At 31.6% G+C, this 21,836-nt stretch overlaps 4 protein-coding genes across 8 annotated transcripts; 2 read left to right on the top strand and 2 right to left on the bottom strand.

Moving 5' to 3' along the window:
- Positions 1 to 541: 541 nt before the first annotated feature.
- LOC100871856 (sodium-dependent nutrient amino acid transporter 1) lies at positions 542 to 5,214 on the top strand. Of its 3 annotated transcripts, none has more exons than XM_003694341.3 (10): positions 542 to 651; positions 1,428 to 1,514; positions 1,769 to 2,042; positions 2,240 to 2,456; positions 2,617 to 2,988; positions 3,191 to 3,557; positions 3,678 to 3,777; positions 3,865 to 4,041; positions 4,252 to 4,349; positions 4,436 to 5,214. In XM_003694341.3, exons 1-10 carry the CDS (start codon positions 637 to 639, stop codon positions 4,580 to 4,582), a joined length of 1,854 nt encoding a protein of 617 aa, XP_003694389.1. In that variant the 5' UTR covers positions 542 to 636; the 3' UTR covers positions 4,583 to 5,214. The 3 variants fall into 3 exon arrangements, with proteins under 3 accessions (XP_003694389.1, XP_012343037.1, XP_086765346.1); XM_012487583.3 differs by having other exon boundaries at positions 550 to 651; positions 1,414 to 1,514; XM_086909220.1 differs by having other exon boundaries at positions 555 to 651; positions 1,433 to 1,514.
- On the bottom strand, positions 4,816 to 8,076 carry LOC100863453 (sodium-dependent nutrient amino acid transporter 1). The gene is made up of 9 exons (XM_031916948.2): positions 7,905 to 8,076; positions 7,483 to 7,819; positions 7,105 to 7,351; positions 6,383 to 6,757; positions 6,055 to 6,241; positions 5,800 to 5,976; positions 5,627 to 5,726; positions 5,211 to 5,482; positions 4,816 to 5,064 (listed from the first exon to the last, which is right to left on the bottom strand). The coding sequence occupies exons 1-9, from the start codon at positions 7,911 to 7,913 to the stop codon at positions 4,891 to 4,893; spliced, it is 1,878 nt and encodes a 625-aa protein (XP_031772808.2). The 5' UTR covers positions 7,914 to 8,076; the 3' UTR covers positions 4,816 to 4,890.
- A 1,185-nt stretch (positions 8,077 to 9,261) lies between these two features.
- Positions 9,262 to 11,004, top strand: LOC147657510 (uncharacterized). Its single transcript, XM_086909205.1, has 5 exons — positions 9,262 to 9,520; positions 9,581 to 9,906; positions 10,044 to 10,296; positions 10,508 to 10,585; positions 10,741 to 11,004. The coding sequence occupies exons 2-5, from the start codon at positions 9,719 to 9,721 to the stop codon at positions 10,831 to 10,833; spliced, it is 612 nt and encodes a 203-aa protein (XP_086765331.1). The 5' UTR covers positions 9,262 to 9,520; positions 9,581 to 9,718; the 3' UTR covers positions 10,834 to 11,004.
- Positions 10,887 to 19,673, bottom strand: LOC100870807 (sodium-dependent nutrient amino acid transporter 1). 3 transcript variants are annotated; one of them, XM_086909201.1, is made up of 11 exons: positions 19,444 to 19,673; positions 15,719 to 15,808; positions 15,570 to 15,653; positions 15,242 to 15,488; positions 14,447 to 14,684; positions 13,762 to 14,136; positions 13,035 to 13,224; positions 12,482 to 12,658; positions 12,116 to 12,392; positions 11,908 to 12,002; positions 10,887 to 11,778 (listed from the first exon to the last, which is right to left on the bottom strand). In XM_086909201.1, exons 1-11 carry the CDS (start codon positions 19,450 to 19,452, stop codon positions 11,608 to 11,610), a joined length of 1,953 nt encoding a protein of 650 aa, XP_086765327.1. In that variant the 5' UTR covers positions 19,453 to 19,673; the 3' UTR covers positions 10,887 to 11,607. The 3 variants fall into 3 exon arrangements, with proteins under 3 accessions (XP_086765327.1, XP_086765328.1, XP_086765330.1); XM_086909202.1 differs by lacking the exon at positions 19,444 to 19,673 and adding an exon at positions 14,902 to 14,971 and having other exon boundaries at positions 15,719 to 15,804; XM_086909204.1 differs by lacking the exons at positions 15,242 to 15,488; positions 15,570 to 15,653; positions 15,719 to 15,808; positions 19,444 to 19,673 and adding an exon at positions 14,902 to 15,103.
- Positions 19,674 to 21,836: the final 2,163 nt, after the last annotated feature.

The raw sequence follows: 21,836 nt of genomic DNA, 5'->3' as shown, positions 1-21,836 counted from the left end.
ATTGTTCTGTATCAAAATAAATTTCCTAAATTAATTTCGTATGTAACAGTGATGCATCGATAAGGATGATGACGATTTGTATCGATGAACAGACTTACATCTTATAATCAACTTGCTTGTGTATTTAGACATTTGTATAAACATATATATGTGCAATTAATGTATAACTAATACATTACGAACATTATGTCAGATTTCTAAATTGAAAGTCGTAGAAAAATTACTTGCCCCAGCATTCTGCCAATTGTAAGAATATTCGATAATTTATTTACGAAATTTATTATATACGTTACGTATAGTTCCAAGACACTTCAAGTTATTCCAAGTATTATCAAGAAAGGAATTTGGAAGAAAGAGAGAGAGAGAGAAAAAAGATTTCTACTTTAGAAAGGAAAGAAGCGAGGAAAGAGATCGAAAGATAATAAAGGAAAGAAGATATATATCCAAGAGAAATGATTTGGATTTGGGAAATATGGCACTACCTGTTATTTTCCACATTTCTCATAGCATAAATCGTTTATGCGAGTGTACAATTCTCTTCAGTCTTCTAAACGCTCTTGCCACGCAAAGATCGCGCTTTAGATCCCTGGTCAACGATTCACGATACGTAGACGGATGGACAAGTGATTAGTGATTATGCATTGCACAAAGGTTTGCAATTTTCGTTGCAATTTTTCGTATCGTGGTCATGGAGAAGATCTATGTAAATTATCGAAATATGATACGATCGAAATATTAAATGAATCGTACAAATTCGATTTCCTCGATTTGTTCGTTTCACGGCGCGATCGTGAATATTTCGTTAAAATGGAAATTTGATTAAATGATATAATTATTGTTGTACGCATGTTCGCAAAATTGAAGAAAGATAAATGTAAATGGCATCTTGTTGGCAAATTGTTGGTCGAAATATCGTGTAATTCGCAACAGCTTAATCTAAATTGCAGTTGTAAAATTTTATTACTAAACGCTTTTCTTTATCTTGGTCTTTATCTTCAATCCATCATTAATCTAAATTTGAAACGTATTAAAATTTAATAAGAAAATTGTCGAAATTATTAAACAATATTAATTTATCGATAAGTTCTCAGAATTATTATAATTTCTACTGTAATTTCAGAAAAATGTTTGATAAGAAATAAGAGGGAAGGAAAAAAACAAACTCGTAAAAAAAATTTTACATTTCTTCTTATCATTGAATTGCAGATCAAACGACTTTTCCTTCAAAATTTCCTTTATTACCGTGTTTCTTTTATCTGCCTGTAATTACTCGGTAATTGCAACAAACTCAAGTCGGAATGTTACTACGCGATTACGTAAAACGCGCACGTTAAATGAGAAATTTTTCACTGCTTATTTGCCATTGTTAGCAAAACGTGAAATGGTAGCTAAAAAAATGAATCGAATATATAGATTTCACGTTGCAGAACAGTTTTGTCAACAACAACGATGGCGTGGAAGGCTCTTATAGACTTTCTGTGATATCGAACAGCGAGAAACCGATCGAAAATGGGGTGAGTTTCTTTCTGAGTTTTTTTTTTTTTTGTTAACAATACGCAAAGATATTAACATTCCAATAAAATATTCCAATAATAGTGAAAATAATATTTTTGGAAAAAATATATATCGTTCAATCACATTTTTGATAAGAATATTTAACTATTATTCATGAAAATTTAAAAAACTTTCAGATGATATTTTTGTTTATTTCTTTCTATGTCAGAAAAGGCTGTCGAGTTAATTATTATTATTCTTTCATTTTTCACAGTCAACGATGGTCATCGAGGAGGAATCGTTAAAGAGAGCCCAATGGGATAGTAAAATAGAGTTTCTAATGTCCTGCGTGGCATTTTCGGTCGGTCTTGGAAATATATGGAGATTCCCTTACACTGCCTACGAAAATGGAGGCGGTGCATTCCTGGTGCCATACATTATCGTACTGTTCATTATCGGCAAACCGATTTATTACATGGAGATGATATTGGGACAATTTAGCAGCAGATCTTGCATACAGGTTTGGTCCATCTCACCTGCCTTCAGAGGTATTTTAATTATTACGATTCTATCTATATACAGGGTGACCTATAAAATAACAATTTCAATACATAATAATAAATTTTTTAAACCGTATATATCGAAGATGGAAAAGATATTAACAATTATTCCTTTTCACTTTTGTCCGAAACAATGCGGAAAAGTTGAAAATTTTAACTTTTTCCACCTCCTCCCATTCTTTCAGGCATTGGATACGGCGTGACCGTTTCCGTTTTCTCGGTGGTGACTTATTATTGCTCCCTGATGGCGTTGACGATATTTTATTTGATGGCCAGCTTTCAATCGGTTCTCCCATGGGCCTTTTGCTGGGATGAATGGAAAGATATCTGTTTCGACAGCAGTTCGGGCAACAACGAAGCGAGAAATCTCAACAAAAGTAGCTCGGCCGATTTGTACTTCCGGTAAGTATGATAAATTTAATTTAATTAAATAGTTCAAATATAATTTTATCATAAATTCATCAATCATTTTTCATCGATCACACGTGTATTTCTTTATGTAATATAATAGAGTAAATATGTTGGCAAAAAAATTCTCTTTCTATTATTTCTTTCCACTCAGCAAAGTGGTGCTCAACGAGGCTGGAATACACGAAGGATTAGGAGATCCGTCGTGGAAACTGGTCCTCGCATTGTTCGTCAGTTGGGTGTTCATTTTCATAGTGCTTAGCAAAGGCGTGAAGAGCAGCGGGAAAGCGGCCTATTTCCTCGCTTTGTTCCCATACGCGATCATGATAGCTCTTTTAATTCGGGCAGTGACGCTGGAGGGCGCCGGGGACGGTATAATATTCCTTTTCAAACCAACTTGGGAGAAGATCTTCGACCCATCGGTTTGGTACGCAGCTGTCACTCAATCCTTCTTCTCTCTTGGAGTTTGTTTCGGCGCTGTCATCATGTATTCCTCTTACAATCGTTTCGACCACAACGTGCTGAGGTAATTCTTTTTTATCAATTAAATTTACGATCCTGGGATTTTCCTTAAAACGATTAAATTACAATTCTTCAACAGCATTTTTAAATGTTCCTCCTTTCAATAAAGAGGAATTACAAATGAATAATACTAGTTTACTCGCTACATATTTTTTTCTCTCATTGTTCCATAAATTAATATATCTCGAAAAAAATATCTTTTGCAGAGATTGCACGTTAGTGACAACCATGGACCTGGCCACGAGTTTAATAGCAGGGACGACAATTTTTGGGATTCTGGGCAATCTCGCCCACGAAACTGGTAGAAACGATATATCAACGGTGGTTCGTGCCGGTACAGGGTTAGCTTTCATCTCTTATCCGGAAGCGTTGGCGAAATTCACCGTGGTTCCTCAATTATTCGCCGTGCTCTTCTTCCTCATGCTATTCGTCCTGGGAATCGGCACCACTGTGGCCTTCACCGCGGTCATTAGCAGTGTCATCAAGGATAGGTTCCCCAGTTTCCAAGATTGGAAAGTTGCCGGTGGCGTTTCTTGCGCTGGTTTCCTGGTTGGGATCGTTTATTGCACGAGAGTAAGAGAGTTTTCTTCGAGATGAATAATTCGTTGAAGAAAAAAAAAAAAAAAATGCACGCATATCGTGCACGATGTTGTAATTTTTTTTTTTTTAAATTAAATTTAATAAATTTTTCAGGGTGGACAATATATCTTGAACTTGGTGGATTATTTTGGAGGAACGTTCATTATAGTGTTCCTGGCTTCCTTTGAGATTATCGCTATTTCTTGGATATATGGTAAATTTTTATTTTTAATTGTGCCAATTTTTTTTGGAATGATTATGAAATTAATTTTATTCTCGTATTTTTAATAAATCTCTGCAGGAGTCGATAATTTTTTGGACGACACTGAATTCATGGTGGGCAACAGACCTTCGATTTATTGGAGATTCTGCTGGTGCTTCTTAACCCCATTGACACTTTTCTCGATCCTCCTTTACTTTCTCGTTGATCTCATGCCTATTAAGTACAACGGGGAATACTATCCAACTTCTGCCTATGGTACGATTAATTCTAAACAGAAGTTATCTATATCATCTTAAAAAAAAAAAATCCTTGTTCAATAAGGACAAAAGAATAATCTAAAAATAAATAATTTTCAAAAATCTACATGATTTTTCTCATAAAAGCTTGGAAATTTTTATCAAAGTTCTGAAGAAGAATTTATATAATTTTTTTTTTTTTTTTAAAAAAGGTTATATTACGTTTCAGTGTTTGGTTGGATGCTTTTGGGATTAGGAGTGATCCAACTTCCCATCTGGATGGTCGTCAACAAATTAAAACAGGGGGAAGGAAAATCTTGTTTGGATGTAAGTATAAAAAAAAAAAAAGACTATGAAAAAAGTTTATGGAATTAGAAAAATAAAATATTTTTATTTCTCTTTTCTTGTCGTAGATTTTTAAACCTAGCCCCGATTGGGGACCGAAAGATCCGGTAAAGTACAAAGAATGGAAAGAGTTCAAAGATTCGAAGAGGATGGCGAGGATGAATCTGAACAAGAAGAGATCGAGAATTATTGCGTTGTTGATAGGAGAGGATTGAATAAAAATTACAGTATTAACGAAATCAAAATCAAAGATTTTGAATTCCCATTCGAAATTTGTTTCTTCGTTTTTGTTATCGATCATATCGTCGAGAGATCAATGACTCTATTAAACTAGCGTTATAAATATTAAGACTTTGTAAATAAATATTAAGCTCTTATCTTGCTTCAATAATTCTCTTCAAAATCTAAAATAAAGATCGAAGCAAGTAGCAAAATACGATATAATATATATGGCAGAAAGTGAAATTTATTTTCTACATTGTATACCTCATTGATATATCTAAAAGTGTTTCTTCGTCAGTCTCTAATCCTTTGTCTCCTTTTTATTAATCAAAATGTGTATCAATTGAACCCATCTTGGCTTCTTTCCGAGACTTCTCTGCTTCTCTTTCTCCTCTTTGAACCGAAGCCAATCCTTTCTGTCCTCTGTATCCTTTGGCCCCCATTGCGAGGTTGGCAGAAAACACTTTCTTATATTCTAAGAAAAAGAAATCAAACCAAACTCAAAGTGAAAATTATTTCAATTGTAAAATATTATTAAATATCTATAATAAAAAATTATATTATATTATAAGTACCAATTGATTGATTCTAAAGAAAGAAATAATAATATAAATTATATACCTTTGATAATGGCAAACTTCTGTTTTTTAACAATTTCACGATCATCCAAAAAGGTATTTGAAAAATTCCCAAGCAAGATACGATTATGCCAGCCGCATGGGCTGAAATCGGATATTCTTTTTCTCCATAAGTCAATGGTTGCAGGGTGGCAAAGGTATAAAAGAAAATAAATAACAGAATCAAAGGTGTGACAAGAAACCAACAAATCCTCCAATAGCTGCCTGTTTTCCTACCCAGCATGAATTCCACGTCGTTTAAGAAATTCTCTATACCTGTTTCGAAAAATATAACGGAACGTTTACTTTAATTTTGGACTATTTATGATTCGTATTACGATATAAGTAAAAGTAACGATCAATTCTAAAAAAAAAAAAAAAAAAAAAAAAAAATATAATGAAAGAAGCAAGGGTACAAACCGTATACCCACATAATGGCGGTGATTTCGAAAGAAGCCAGGAAGAACACTACGAACGATGTGCCATAATAATCGACCAAGTTCAATAAAAATTGCCCACCCTTCGAAGTGCATTGTTTAATTAATTAATTAACGTTTAATAACGAGTTATTCAAATTTGTAAATTACACGTACAGGAGTGACGTAAATCGTACTGACGGCAAACGACATTGAACAGATGCATAGAACGATCTTCCATATCTGCACATTTGGAAGCTTTTCCTTCAAAGAATGCGCCAGTCCAGATACCATCCCAACGATGCTTCCCACTCCAAGAACGAACATCATCACGAAAAACAGCACTGCGAATAGCTAACAAGAGATTTAAATTTCTTTCTTACAATTCTCGTATATTTTTCCACAATTTACCATCGTTCACACGTTATTTACTTGGGGCACGACGTTGAACTTTGCTATGGCGTCCGGATAAGAGATGAACGCCAGGCCAACACCAGACTTCACCACTTTACTTATATCCAATCCCATCTTGTGCGCCAGGTTTCCCAAAATTCCAAATATCGTGCAACCTGCTATGAAACTCGTCAACGTGTCGAGAGTAGTTACGATAAGCACATCTCTGGAAAAATTTCGATAGGAATGAACGTGAAAAAAATTCAAACTTTCATTTTCTTTTAATTTCAACGGATAATTTTTCTTTCCTCTTTTTATTAACGAATATTGATCAGAGTAAGATTAACAATTTTCCTCTTATACTCGCCTGTATAAATTATGTTTGAAGTCGTTGTGGGACGAATACGTGAGAATAGGGCCGAAACAGACGGAAAGGGAGAAGAAGCATTGTGTCACGGCCGCGTACCAAACACTCGGCTCGAAAAGTTTCGACCATTTCGGAGTGACGAAGAACAGTATTCCCGTCGCAGCACCATCCAGTGTCACTGCTCTGATCAGAAGGCTGAACAGGATGATGTAAGGGAAAATTGCGAGGAAGTAGGAAGCTTTACCCGAACTTTTCACACCTTGGGACGTGATCAGGATGACGGAGATCCAACTGACCAGAAGGCAAAGGGTTAATTTCCAATTTGGCAATCCGATTCCATCGTCTATGCTGTCTTTCTCTTGAAGCACCACTTTTCTGCACGTTTATTTATTCATCGATTCAATTTTTAACTCGGTTTTGATGAAAAGAAATTTTCTTTTTTGATCATGTTCTTACGAGTGTAACTTAAATAAAATCGAACCTTAATCCGTGTAATACGTAGCACACGAGTTACAGAGATACATATTATTTCTAGAATTTATTTTATATCATAAAAAAAAAAAAATGTAATAAATATATCTAAGTCCAGAATTAGGATTAAAAATAAAACGATCAAAAAATATTTATAATACGATATTTAAGTATTTTATAATTTGTTAAAAAAATTTTTTGATTTTTTATAGTTTATAATGTTTTCGAGTAAGGAAAGTCGACGAACTTACAAAAAGTATAGCTCCGCCGAACTTCTAAGCTCTTTCTCATTCAACAATCGAACAAACGAGGTAATATTATTCGTGTTATCGATCTGCTGACTGGAATCGATGCAATAATCCAACCATTCTTCCCTGCACTTTGCCCAAGGCAGTTCGGCCGAGAACGAGGCGATAAGAAAGAAAAGCGTCAGAGCCATTAATGAACTGTAATACGTCATCAGGGCCGTGTTACAGTAGAATTGGGACCATCCAACTCCTGATAAAATTTTTAATATAGTCGCCTTAGAATTTATACAAATTCGAATCTTCATTTCTATTCGAACGTATTTATATATATTCCAAATAATCACGAATTAATAATTACGAACGATAAAATTATTTAATTACCACTAAATCCCGGGGATACGTTCCAAACGTTAATCGACGAGGACGAGGAAAATTGTCCCAGGATAATCTCCATGTAATAAAACGGTTTACCAACGAGAAAAAGGACGATGATGTAGGGTATCAAGAAGACACCACCGCCATTTTCATAGGCAGTGAAAGGAAACCGCCAAATATTACCAAAACCGATCGATATCGCGATGCAGGACATCAAGAACTCAATTTCGTTGTTCCATTTGCTTCTTCCCTTAATTTCTCTTGCGATTTCCACGCGTCTCGACTCGTCGCACGATTTCTTATCCGTTTCATCCATAGTTGGATCCTGATGATCTCTGTCATTCTAGAAAAGAAAAAATTTTGTAAATTTTATGAAAAAAACTCTTTTACAATTTTTATATTTTTCTATAAAGGAACATTCCGATAACCTCTGCCATTATATAAAAGAATTCTTTTGCATTCTTTATATTTATATATTCCTTATATTTTATATTTTCCTATATAAAAAAAATTTGTTCTACAAATTACTGTACAAATAAAATATTTTGATTGAAATATCTCTAAATTGAGCAGATGATCACAAAGATTCAGAAAGACGGATTACAGATTGAGAATTCGTGAAACAAAGCCACGCGAAATATAAATGTGCAGGAAACGTGTGTCATCGTGCCATCAACGATAGATATCAAACGAATTATATTTTAAGCTTTTTAATATCTTGTAATCGTTATCGCGTGAGTAAAATCTCATTATCAGATCTCACATGTTTTCCCAGAAAAAATGCATAGAAGCAATTTAACTTTCCGGCAATAATCCTTGCGATTAGTTAAAAGAACAAACAAGATAAATTTTTTTTAATATTATTATAATATTATTATAAATAATATGCGATTATTTTTTGCAATATAGCTCTTGAGTATTATTCATTATTTCTGTTTTTCCCTTCTTTTTAAAAATGACATTAATGGCACGATTAATTTTTAATCATAAATCATTTTTTCGCGTGATAAATTGATATCACGATTAATTTTATAATCCCAATTTTTCAAAATTTCACGATCAATTTTTAATACGAATTTCTCTTGACTAATTCTTTAAATATCAATTTTTTGTTCATAAATTGATCTCATAATTTTTAGTTAATTAATTTTTGACAATTTTATGATCAATTTCACTATCTATTTTTGCTCTATTTCATAATATATTTTTAATATCAATTTTTTACAATTCTCTGACTAATGAATCCACTTTATGAATCCAATTTTTACATGTCGGTAAATTAATGTCACGATCAATTTTTCATAATTCCAAATTCTAACGATCAACATCCTCCTGTAACGAAAAAGAAAAAAGTACACGATCACTCACCATTTCCCTCTCCTCGTTCATCGATTCCCAAAACGAGAGCCAAGTAAAATTCGTCGATGAAACAGAAAAAAAGAGAAATCGTGAGATGGGAACGCGATCTCGCAACTAGTGACTTCTGTCGCTCACTATACAAAGGAAAGTTTGTTTCCATTTTACCCTATTTTACGAATTCGAGAAATCTTGATGATAATGCAAGGATTTAGATTACGTTTCCATCGTGTGGCTGATTTGATAACAATTTCATACAGATTTTTCGTTTGGCATGGACGCGAACGCGATTTGAATTTGAAAAATGTTAAATCTTATTTTTTTTTTTTTTTAAGCGAAAAAAATCGTATTCCAATTTATTAAATACGAACGAATGTACAAACAATGATATTCGCGGATCGTGTTTCGTCGAAAAGATGAAAAACTGCGAAAAATTAACAATTTCGAGAGAGGAGATATTTCGATTCTCCGGATTGGAATAATAATTAAGAAAATTTACAGTTGTGATTCTTTTAATCTACACTTCGAAAGTTGGATCGATCAGATACAGAGAGTAATTCGAGACGAACGAATTCGTAACGAAGTTGGCGATGAGAAATTAGACAGATTGTGAAAGAGAATTATAACCTCGTAGGAGAGATCATCATCGAGATTAAATGAAGAAGAGAAGATACCGAAAATTGACGAGGTATTACGATTTTTTTTACAGTTTACGAACGAGATAAAATAACGTTAATAACTCGATTAGCTCGAGCAAATTTTCTACGAATACGGTTTGAGCGATATCGATTTGGAAAAATTAAAAAAGAGAAAGTACGATGAAGTTGACGAACAAACGAAGGAAGTATTGAAAAATTTAGGGATTGGTGAGAACGAGATTGAAAAAATGTTGGGCAAACGGGAAGAAAATGACATCGACAAACCGAAGGAAGAATTTACGCATTGCGGCCAAGAGACACCGGAAGAAAAAATAATTCCCCGGGAAGAGATCAAGAAATTTTTGCAGGATAGATCGATGAGCCGGAGTTTCATTAATATTTTCTTAAAAATTGGTTTCAATGAGGAATTTCACAGGTGAAAGGAACAATTGGTATTGGATTTGGAAAAATCGAACGATTTAATCTGCGATCAAATCATATTAAATCGTATTTATTTATAAACTTTTGTTCTAAGTGAAGAGAAAGAGAGAGAGAAAAAGAAATTTTGTCTAGGCTTCTACGCGGTATGGGTTTCGATAATGAGGAAATAGCGGAATTAAAAAAATTGTGGGAATTGGAGATGGAAACATTAGATACCGATTCGCTCGATTCATTGACATCCTCTTCTACGGAATGTTTGTTGTCGGACAGTGTTTATTTAAAATATCTAATCAGCAAGCCTTTGACACAAGCTCTTGGCGAGATCGTTATGAAAAAACCTTTAGATCCTGTCGAATATCTCGGTTATTGGCTGTTAAATTATAAAGTTAAATATATTTAAAATTTTCGAGATATAATCCTTCTTCTTTTTTTTTTTTTTTTTTTCTTTGATCTCTTGATCTCGTATTAATACTTATAAATTTTCTTCCTTAAATTTGTTTGATTTATTATTTGTAAATATATTTTAAATAAATGCAATTAAGAGATGAATAAAATAATTATTTGAAGAGTAATTTCATTTCATAATTAAATTTCAGATCTGCGAGGAAAAGGAGAAAAAAGAAAAGGAAATGAAACTGGACTTGATGATCGAAAGGGAGAGAATAAGATTACGAGTGAGTGCAATGCGCGATACTTTTACTTTTATAAAAATCGTTCGACGTATATATTTTTAAAAATCTGTTATTGCAATGATTATTAAAATCTTGTTTATTAATAATTAATTAATTATTCGCTAATTATATTATACTTTCAAAAAAAAAAAATAAAGGAAGAAGCCATATTGAGAGAGAAAAAGGAAGAAGTAAAAGAAGAAAGAGAGGAGGAAGAAGAAGAAGAAGAAAAAGAATTTTTCGACGATTGAATCTTAATAAACGAATAGTAATAATCGAGGATTATTTCAAGAAATTTCAAAGGTTAAAGTAAAAACTGTTCTATTATGTAACAACTATTATCATTACAAAAGTAAAAAAAAAATGAAACTACGACTATTGTTCAACAATAAGTAATAAATTCTAAACACTTTAAACATTCATTAATAGATTATTGTTATTAATAGATTAATAAATAAAATTGCGTTTGTTTGAATAGAAGACAGCGAGTCACAGATGAATAAATTTAATCTTTCAGTTTCTTCCTTTTCTAAATGTATAATTTTGTACAATAAAACGAAAAAATTATTTCTTTCGAAAATGACAAACACTGGATCTTGTACATTGTTTAAATTGTACGTAGATATATCAAGGATTGTGAAAATTAAAATGTAACTCACAAACATTTACCTATTATTTTTGACATTCTATCAATCCACTTCTACTTATTTCAATTAGTACTTATTACAATTAAACTAACCAAAAAAAAAAAAAAAAAAAAAGAAGAGCACTTAAGAAAATATAAATAAAAAAATATCAAATATCCAATAATACTGATGGGTCCATAACTAAATCTATGGAAGACTCGAAACTCGTCTATTTTTTTTTTTTTTTTTTACATAATAATTTTTCAGTCTAGCAATTTTGCGTAGAATGAACGTGATTATGGCGAGAAACTACGCAGGCATAGATTACTTCTAGGACGGCAAGATTCAGAATCGAAAAGGATTCCTATAAACGAATGTGAATAAATACAACGAACGAAGTCACAATTTGTCCTCCCAGCAGAGTATTACGTAAACAAATTGCTTAAATTTCGAACATTGTCGTTTCTCTCGAATCTTTCTTCTCATCTCTTTGAATTCGCGCCAAGAGGCCAGTTCTTTCGAGTTTTTCGGTCCCCAGTCCGCGGATGGTACGAAGGCTGACTTGATCATCTGTGAAATTTCGTTCGAATTATTATTATTCTTCAACTGATAGAAATTATTTATTGTCATTCTGCGTTTCTTTTTTCTCTATTTATTATTTCTGCTTTTCTTTTCAAAAGATTGAATAATGGAACGTACCTCGAGCGAGGATAAATTTCTTTTCGACATTATGGCGTAGATCATCCAAAATGGTACTTGTAGAATACCAAATGCGCAAATGGTCCATCCAGCAGCTGTAAATTACGGCGGGAATAAAATTAAAAATTTAAAAATTTTTAAGAGAAAAAGATCATTTTTAATTAAAAGAGGAATAATGATTAGCAACGTAGAACAAATAAATACGCACCATGTGCACTGTCAGGGTACGAGATACCACTGTATGTCAAGGGTGTCAAACTGATTAAGGTATAAACTAGGATCACAGCCAGCAAAAGTGGAGTAATCACACCCCAACAGAACCTCCAATAGGCTGATGGCCTTCTCTTCAACATGTATTCCACATCATCCAAGAAATTTTCTAACCCATAAATCCAAAAGATACCAGTTATCTCTAGAGTGGCCAGGATGAACACCACGAAAGATGCCGCGTAGTAATCGACCAATTCCAGCATGAACTGACCACCCTAAAATGAAAAAAAAAAAAAAAAAAAAAAAATTCATCGATTACAAATGTTTCATTGTATTTATTCCTTTCTCTATGATTTTGACTTACAGGTGTGCAGTAAATAATTCCAGCGCAAAATCCAAAGGTAACCGTGCCGAGCACGACGTAGATGTGTTTCAAATTTGGAAACTGATCCCTGATAATTGTGATGAGGGAACCTGCAAGAGCGATGGCGCTTCCTATGCCGAGGACGTACAGCATTAAGAAGAAGAGAACGGAGAAAAACTGAAAATTGAACGAAAAATAAACATAAGTAGATAAATATGGAGCGAAGAAGAATGTAAAAATAGATATAAAGATTGTTTAAAATTTTTATTTTAATTAAATGTAATAAAAGTTGGAGGAAAAATGATAGATGATCGATTGAAAATTGTTTGCAACAAGTTGAAATAAATTATCTTCCAAAAGAACTTAACTAAAAATATTTAACACGATAAAAAGTAATAGAAATCGAATAAAGAGATGATTTGCGAAAAATCAATCGTAAATCGATTTCTGCAATAAATTCTCTCACCTCTTCAAAACCATGTATATTTTATCGTATAAGAAAAATTGTGTAGAAGTGGCTACAAGGCAATTAAACGCGTACTAGATTCCTTACCTGCGGTAGTACAGTAAACTTCGCAATAGCATCTGGATAAGAGACGAAAGCAAGACCGGTTCCACCGCGGACAACGTTACTGATGTCCTCGGTGCCCAGTTCGTGAGCTAAATTTCCAAGGATACCAAAAATGGTGAAACCGGCCATTAAACTGGTGAACGTGTCCAACGTGGTCACAACTATGACGTCTCTGGAACAAATGGCGTAAAATGTAATATATGTATAATCTATAAAATCTTATGCATCCTAAAATATAATCAATCTCTTATAGATCTAGATCGTTTATGAAAAATATAAATTTGCAAAATGCAAAATGTGATGTAAGACATTTTATTGATTCATTTAAAAAAAATGAATCAAATCTCATAAATATAAATCTCTATAATCACATTCACGTAACATTGAGCAAAAAATTCTCACTCCCATAAATTAAAAAATAAAAAATTAATCAAATATATATATATATAAATTTGATTTTACATATAATATCAATTTACAAACATTGAAATATAATTTTCTACAAAAAAGAATAAATCTCAACTAATTTGCTAAACACATCGTGTCCAGTATTAAGATATTCTAAGAAATATTACATTAACTCTATAGTTATAATCTCGTTCAAATCAAAAACGATGATTTGATTTTGCATAAACATTCTCACTCGCCATAAATTAAAAGGAAAAAATATTATTTTCTATTATTCTAAAGAAGAGTAATTCCAAATAACCTGTATATATTGTGTCTGAAGTTATTGTACGAGGAATACATGACGACACCACCGAAGCAGACCGACAGTGAAAAGAAACACTGCGTAACAGCCGCGTACCACACGTGGGCATCGAACAACTTGTCCCAGTCGGGTTTGATGAAGAAAATGATCCCGTTTACGGCACCGTCCAGGGTTACCGCTCTGACCAACAAACTTATCATTATGATGTAAGGAAAGATCGCGAGGAAATAGGACGCTTTCCCTGAGCTCTTCATTCCACGTGCCAGCACGGCGAATATGCAGCCCCACGCGAGTAACAGGCATAACGTCAGCTTCCAGTCTGGCAAACCGATGCCGTCATCGATGCTCTGCTTTTCTTTCAATACCGATTTTCTAAAAAAAAAAAAAAAAAAAAAAAAAAAAGAGTGACTCAATATCAGTGTTAATTTTAATTTTGGTTCAAATTTTTTCAATTTTTTTCTTTTTCTTTGCAATTCAATTTACGAATCCTTTTAATTTCTTTAATTTCGAATACTGGAGATGTCGCAGAATTTTTGAAAAATTTTGCTTGGATTGTTGGAGATTTCTTCGAATTTTTTTAAACATTTCAACAATTGTTTCAACAATTACGTTCACAGAAATTAGATTTTAACGATATAATCTTTTAGATGTAATGTTCGAGAATACTAAGAAAAACTTTTACCTAAAGTAAAGCTCAGCGGAAGTTATCAACTCGGTACCGTTTTTCTGGCTGATGTTATAAGATCCTGCCGAATCGATGCAAGAATCTCCCCATTCTTTCAGACACGTGGACCAAGGAAGCTGAGATTGGAAACTTCCAATGAGATAGTAAAGAGTTATCGACATAAGGGAACAGTAATAAGTTCCTACAGCTATCGTGGAGAACATTTGTGCCCAGCCAACTCCTCGAAGTCCGGGTGCTGAGACAAACGACTTATTAAATGAATTGATTAAATTAAACGATTGGCGAATATTTATTTATTATTACTTCTTTCATACTTGAAATTAAATTCTTTTCTTTTCTTTTCTTTGCCGATTAAACTACACTGGATGGAAAACTATTAGACCCATTATATACTCGGGTCAAAACAACAATGATTTACGGGACGTAAACTATAATTTAAACCTGTTACATACATCGGTTTGCTTTAAGTTGCGAAAACCGGTCCTCAATCTCGCAACTTCCTGCTCGAAATCCTTGCGTCATCTTTCGTCATTAAGAGAAAATTTGAAGAATGCATGTAATATGAAGAAATATAATGAAATGTTACTCGTTATAGTGATAAACCGAATATTAGCTTTATTCCTTTCAATTGTTTTTCTTCTTTCAAAACAATTTATAGTCAATCCAAACCATTATTACAATGGTGCTCGATTCAATGTTTAAGTGTTAATAAAATTGATAGTAAAATTAATCGAACGATTGGATTCGTTAAAGATATGTAAATATCATCGTTTAATTTGCGTTGCATCATACCTGCCGACCAAATTTTCACCGAAGATCTGCTGCAGAATTGGCCTATGATCATCTCCAGATAATAAAACGGTTTCCCAACGAGGAAAAGGACGATGATGTAAGGTATTAGAAACACTCCACCGCCATTTTCATAGGCAGTGAATGGAAATCGCCAAACGTTGCCAAGACCTATGGACATGGCTATGCACGACATCAAGAATTCTAATCCATTGCCCCAGGTAGCTCTGTCTTCGTTCTCGGAGACAACCTGGAACAAAATTGAAGAGGAAAAAATTAAAAAAGGAAAAATAAAAAAAGAAACTTTTTTGAAAAATTTTGATAAACTCACCGTTTCCTCCGAGAGAGACAAAGAAAGTGGTAACTTGCGATCGTCTTGGATCCCATAATCGAGGTTGAACGATTTGTCCGGATACTAGAATAAAAAAAAAATTTTCTGACTTCCTTCATGGATCGTTACTTTGGATGACGTTAATTTACCTTTTCGTCAATGTTTGTCGTTGGATGATGTTGAAAATCACTCGTTTCCTGGCCATTGTCCCCGATGAAGGCAACGTTTTGTCGTCCTTGCTACGAAAAAATTGTTATAATTTTGATTCTTAAAACAATTAGTCACGCGTTTACATGTCACTTTCGTTATACATAAGTTCATCGTGCTATAATATAATTAAAATAAAATAAAATTAAAAATATTTCAAATATTTACGATATGCGAAGATAGCAATGGAAATGTCATAGAAAAAGTATGCAAATGATTACTCAATACATTAAATACATTCACGTATACGCGATGTACTTTATCCATTTCTTTCGTACGTGATAATTATTCTTTAATTTATCAAAATTTATAATAAAATTTTTAGAAGTAGACGAAGTATTCTACATCACACTCTGGATCAATGAAAAATCTTTAACAAAATTGCCTTTTACCGTGGCTTTAGCCAGAGAGAACCATGACATAAAATAACTAATCTTCGCATTCCTATTTGCTACCTCTCAAGGACACTTTCCACGGATTGAAACTCTACACGCGATGCTAGAAATTACAAATTACTCGTTATGCATAGATTAAAATAACCTTTTGTCGCGAATATATAATTTGTTTAATAATATTTTTTTTCTTTAATTAAAATAAATTCTTATTACCCATATTCGTTCAATCTTATCTTTGAAAATTTTTAATAAATATAATATCGTATTATAAAATAATCTTTTCTTCAAAGTTCATTCACTTCATTATGATACATAATCCTATAAATATCTCTGTTGTAAATAAATAAATAAATATATATATATCACTATTTAAAGACGATATTGAAATTTTTTTCTTTTCTTTTTTCATTTTCGAAAAAGAACGAATTGTATCGCATAATTGTTGTACCACGAGTATTGTATCCACGCGATACCATGATATTAGCGATAAACATAATTGTGTCGAAGCTGCATACTTGTCGATATATGTACACTGCTTAATCATCAATACGCACGTTCGAAACATGGTTGTAAATGATTTGTCATTTCGCGTCGTGCGATATTTCAAATAGTTTCCAAGGCATCCGTGAAAACATAAATCGAAATAATGTAATCACGCGATGCCATCATTGCGTACGAGTTATGTATGGTCTATTTAACGATGAAATATATAGAATAGAGACCGGCGTATCTTAATCCATTGCAATCCAATATGGCGATCTGATTTCTAACCTAACTATTGCTCAAGATCTATTTATAACAGCGATTGCGGGAGAATTTCGAATTAATAATTAAATAGAAAATTTGATGTAAATCTCTGATGTTTTGTTTTTCTAAATTTCAATATTTAACGGGATCGAAATATATAATTTTTCTCTACTCCGTACATTATTTTATTTTACTTTGTTAACTAACTTTCTGAAATAAAATTTAATGTTTATTAATTTTGAGTTTGCATTTTTAAAATACATGCAATCGTGACATAGATAAGATTATTTTTATGTTTAAGCGTCGTCATCGTCTCGGAAAAATCTAGTAACCCAGTTTTCAGTAGAAAAAGATTAATCACGTTAATTGATGTTAAATATAATTATAATTGTGTTCAACGTTTCAGAGTTGAGAGATTTCTTAATTATTATTTAACATTTATCACGAAATATTAGCAGAAGGAAAAGAAATCTCGTCGAGAGAGAAGAAAGTAACAAAGAAAACTTTCACGATCCATTTACATCTTTTTGTGCGTAACATTACAACATCACGAAAGCAATTGTGTTTTGCTTTCATATTTATCCCTCCTCTCCCCCCTCTAGAAATATTTTGCGTAGAATTAAATAAGAAGTTTCGTATAAATAGCGAGGATAGCGAGAAATTTTTATATCCATAAAAATATTTTTATCTAAATTTTAAGATTTGATTGGCAGGAGTCTTGACTCAATATCTTTTTAGTCACGTGTTTTTATTGTAAACAAACTCGTAAACAAACAACTGTCATAAAATAAACACTAGAATCGTATTAATCCTGTTTAACATTTGATAAAAAATTTTATAGTAGACTCGAGAGAACAACGTTACGTTCGAGATTGAGAAATTTTTCTTTTTATAGGATAAATTATTAATTTTCCATATCAAAATAAGATCAAAAATATTATTCTTTTGTAAAATACTTTTGAACACGTTTAAAAAGGAAATTAGACGAAATTCATTTTTCCTTTATCGTTCAATTCGAACGATTATTATTTCTTTCAAATATTTCTCAATAAAAGAAAAAATTCGAAATTTAGTTAATTTATTTGAGCAATTAAATTTTCAATCGATGAAATCTTCTTGACTACCAGGAACCTGACTGAAAAGGAAAACCAATTAAATCGATCGTTTTTTTTGAATCATAATAATTCTTAAATGACTACGTCATCAACTACATCTTGTTCATCTCCAAACCGCGAGTTACTGGAACTTTTTGTCTCGAATCTGCTAAAGATTTTTTTTTTATAAATATCAGTCGTATTGTAATAAATCTTTTTATTAAATTTTATCAAATGTTTCATAGTTTCATGGTAGAATCGTGTATTTAAGATTTATTTCAAAATGGAACGAGAAGTCAAGGGAAACGACGGATGGAGATTCGAAAAATTATGAAAATTATGAAAATTATCAAAATTCGATAAAATTATTGATAACATTCCAACATTAATAATATCTTGAAATTAAAGTTCGAATATCGCCTTGACAAACGAAGTTAAATGACGATCTAAAAAGATGATGATCGATGATCTGGAACAATTAAATAGACTATTGATCTTTCAAGATCAAGTGGAGGATCAAGTTTTTTTTTTCTTTTTTTGTTAAAAAAAGTAGTACCTTGATGAATTTAATTATCATGGATTTTTTTTTACAAAATTATTAAATTATCCTTCAATTTTGAAACAAGAATATAATTTCTAGACCTTGAATCATAGAAATATTATAATTTTCTAATAAATACTTTTTGAACTTATAAATTATCTATAAATCACTCGTTATTTTAAATACGAATCAACAATGAAGATATTATATGCAATATTTTCCCACGTTATTTTATTCACTCATTTTCGTTTTCATTATTTTGTCTTATTTATATGTTGATTTTCTCATTCTTTCAATCTCGTATATAGTTTTTTTTAAAAAAGAATTTTTATACAACGTTTTTGTTTCCATATTACCGATATAAATACATTTTTTATGTTAACTCTTTTAATCAAAGTTGTTGTTAATCAACGGAAGGTTCACAATCTACGTAAAACCTCAGAGATTTTCTTCATCCGATTATATACAACAACTTAGTTAGATCCACACGATTTCATCATATCATATTTCCGTTTCAAATTGTTATCAAAATTTGATCGAAACTTAATACTAAACATTCCAATATTTCAATAAATGTTTAATAAAAAATGATGAAAAATAAACTTGATCAAAATTTTTCAACAGTCATTCTTCGTTACGTCGAAGAATCCATCGTCGCGAGTTAACATATTATCTTCCATTGAATAAAATTCTTAATTACGAAAAATGTCTTATTCATCCTGTCAGATTGATCGAAAGCAAAACAAAAGGATAAATTGAATTTAGAAATCTTTCATTGCCGTTCTTCATTGCCTCGATGGATCCATAGCTTACACTATAACAATGCTATTGTCATGGATAAAATTTTTTAATTAGAAAAAAAAAAAAAGAAAAAAGAAAAGAAAAGATACCTTGTTCATCCTGATAGATCGACCGGTAATGTCGTGGCGCGTCGCTTTGGAGGAAAACCGGATATCCGATCTGGTGGCTGGGAATGAGTTTCGACGACGTGAAACGCGCGGAGTATCTCCAACTTATAACACTGTGACATCTATAGCAACGATCGCGACAGGTACACCACCTTCCCGAGGATCAAACTACACTGAGTTGCGATCAGCTGCGCCACGTTTGACAGGAAAGTAATTGAAGTAGGGGATCGTGAGCTTAAATTTGATAGGAATGGGGGAAACGCGCGGTTCCCCATCTTCCCCCCATGTATCCACCTGTATGCGCCTCTTATCCCTTCCCTCGTGCACCTCTCTCCTTGCCGAAATTTTACCAGGAATCGTAACGTCTCGATTTATCCTCGAATTCGTTATTTTTACATTTTTTTCCTTTTTTTTTTTTTTTTTTTTTTGCTTTGTCAATTTTCTTCAAAAATTAATCAACGATTATATTCTACATTTCCACTTTTGATACTTTTGCCATTTTCGTGATTGTTCTGATATCTGAAAATTGATGGAGCGTAATTTATTAATTTGTTAAAATGAATTAATGACAATCGAATCGATGAATATTCATGCATAACTTTAGAAAATTTATTTATTGACGTTTATTAGGATTTATTAGGATTTATTCTTTAATGGATAATGATATAAATTTTCCTTCTTCGTTAATTCGCTCGTTCTGCTGCATATATGCTTGTTACAGGAAATGTTTAAAAAAAAAAAAGAAAAAAAAAACAGGGACCTTGAACGTCTCTTGACGTCATTATAAACGAGTGAATCAAGAAACTGTTCTTGAAACGCTTAAAAAGATTTTTTTAATTATTGGAAAAATTAATTATTATAATAATTGAGACTGTTGGCTGTTAATAATTTAATAATGTTGGAAAAGTTAAAATTATTGAATGAACATTGTAATAAGATGAAAGAGAATGATCTTGATAAAACAGAGTTATTTCAAACAGGAAATCCATGAACTGAATGAATGTCCTTAACGAATCTTGTTCGATTGCATCAAGGATAAATATATAAATTACGGCAGCTGCTATAGTTGAATATGGAAATACTGGAAAAAGAAGGAAGTAGAAATAAATGAATTTTATACTTGGAATTTTTTTACTGGAATTATTTGTCACGATGATTTAAAAATCCTGCACTTTCTCCTTTTTGATGTATTTTTTTTTCTTTTTTTTTTTTGTAAGTTTATTACGATAATACACGTAATTGCTAAAAAGAAGAAAATTTAATTATAATGGTCGAAATAATAGAAGAAATTCTTTTCAATTATAACTTTTTTTTCAATACTATAATATTATCGCGAGTTCATTGTAATATGTATAATGCATATTTACTATATACTTTTTAAATTAACATGATTCATGCGTTCCATTTTTCTTATTCTCGACTTGAAGAAAGAAATTTTTTTCGATTAACTTATAACGTTTATAATTTCATTGGTAATAAGATATAATTTAATTAATAGAAATATGCAAAAATTTATAAAAATAATGACAATCCTATGTGACCTTCGACAATAGTTAAAGGATTGAAAATGTTAAAGTGAAAGTGAATCACGAACCAGTTGTATCTGCCGGAAACTGGTTAATTTTAATTATGATTACCTGAGAAAGATTCTTTTTTTTTTTTAACGTTCATGCATGATGAAATTTTATTTATTAAATTTAAGTTCATCGATCTCACTGAACGAAGAAATTATAGAAAAAATTGAAGAAAAATTAGAATTAAAGAATAATCTAAAAAGAAATCAAATCTAACTTAATTTAAATATAAAACGATCGATATTATTAATATTACGATATTTGAAAAATATTCTTATTAAATTTTAATTAAAAAATTTTTTAAATTTTCTGTTATTATTAACATTTATAATAAATATAATATTTTATTCACGTAATTATATAACGTAATAACGTAGAGTCAATTTTATTGAGTTCCATTACCATGTTCTTTGTGCAGTCATGAATTGTACATTATTCTTCGCACAATTAACGCAGTAATAAATCAAACTAAAGAATGTTATCAGTTGTTACGATCGTAACATTTCTTTTAGTTTGTCACAGGATGTCCATTACTAAACTCATTATATTGTACTATTTTTTACAGTATCAATTGAAAAGAAACTTAAATCATACATCACATTATAAATTAAATGTTAAGAATACGAAAACTTGATTTAATATCAACTTTGTTATTTTAAATTAATATATCATGAAGTAATACGAACGATAATTATAGTACAATGATCGATGAATACCCATATTGTAATTATATAACGATTGTTTAAATATTTAATTATTAATTTAGGCAAAGAAGCAATAAAATTAGTTATTAAATATTGA

The sequence above is a fragment of the Apis florea genome, unplaced genomic scaffold (genome assembly GCF_048593485.1).
Source record: "Apis florea isolate Af1SG1 unplaced genomic scaffold, ASM4859348v1 contig_3081_pilon, whole genome shotgun sequence".
In the NCBI taxonomy this organism is placed as follows: domain Eukaryota; kingdom Metazoa; phylum Arthropoda; class Insecta; order Hymenoptera; family Apidae; genus Apis; species Apis florea.
This window is presented reverse-complemented; position numbering and strand designations above follow the sequence as displayed.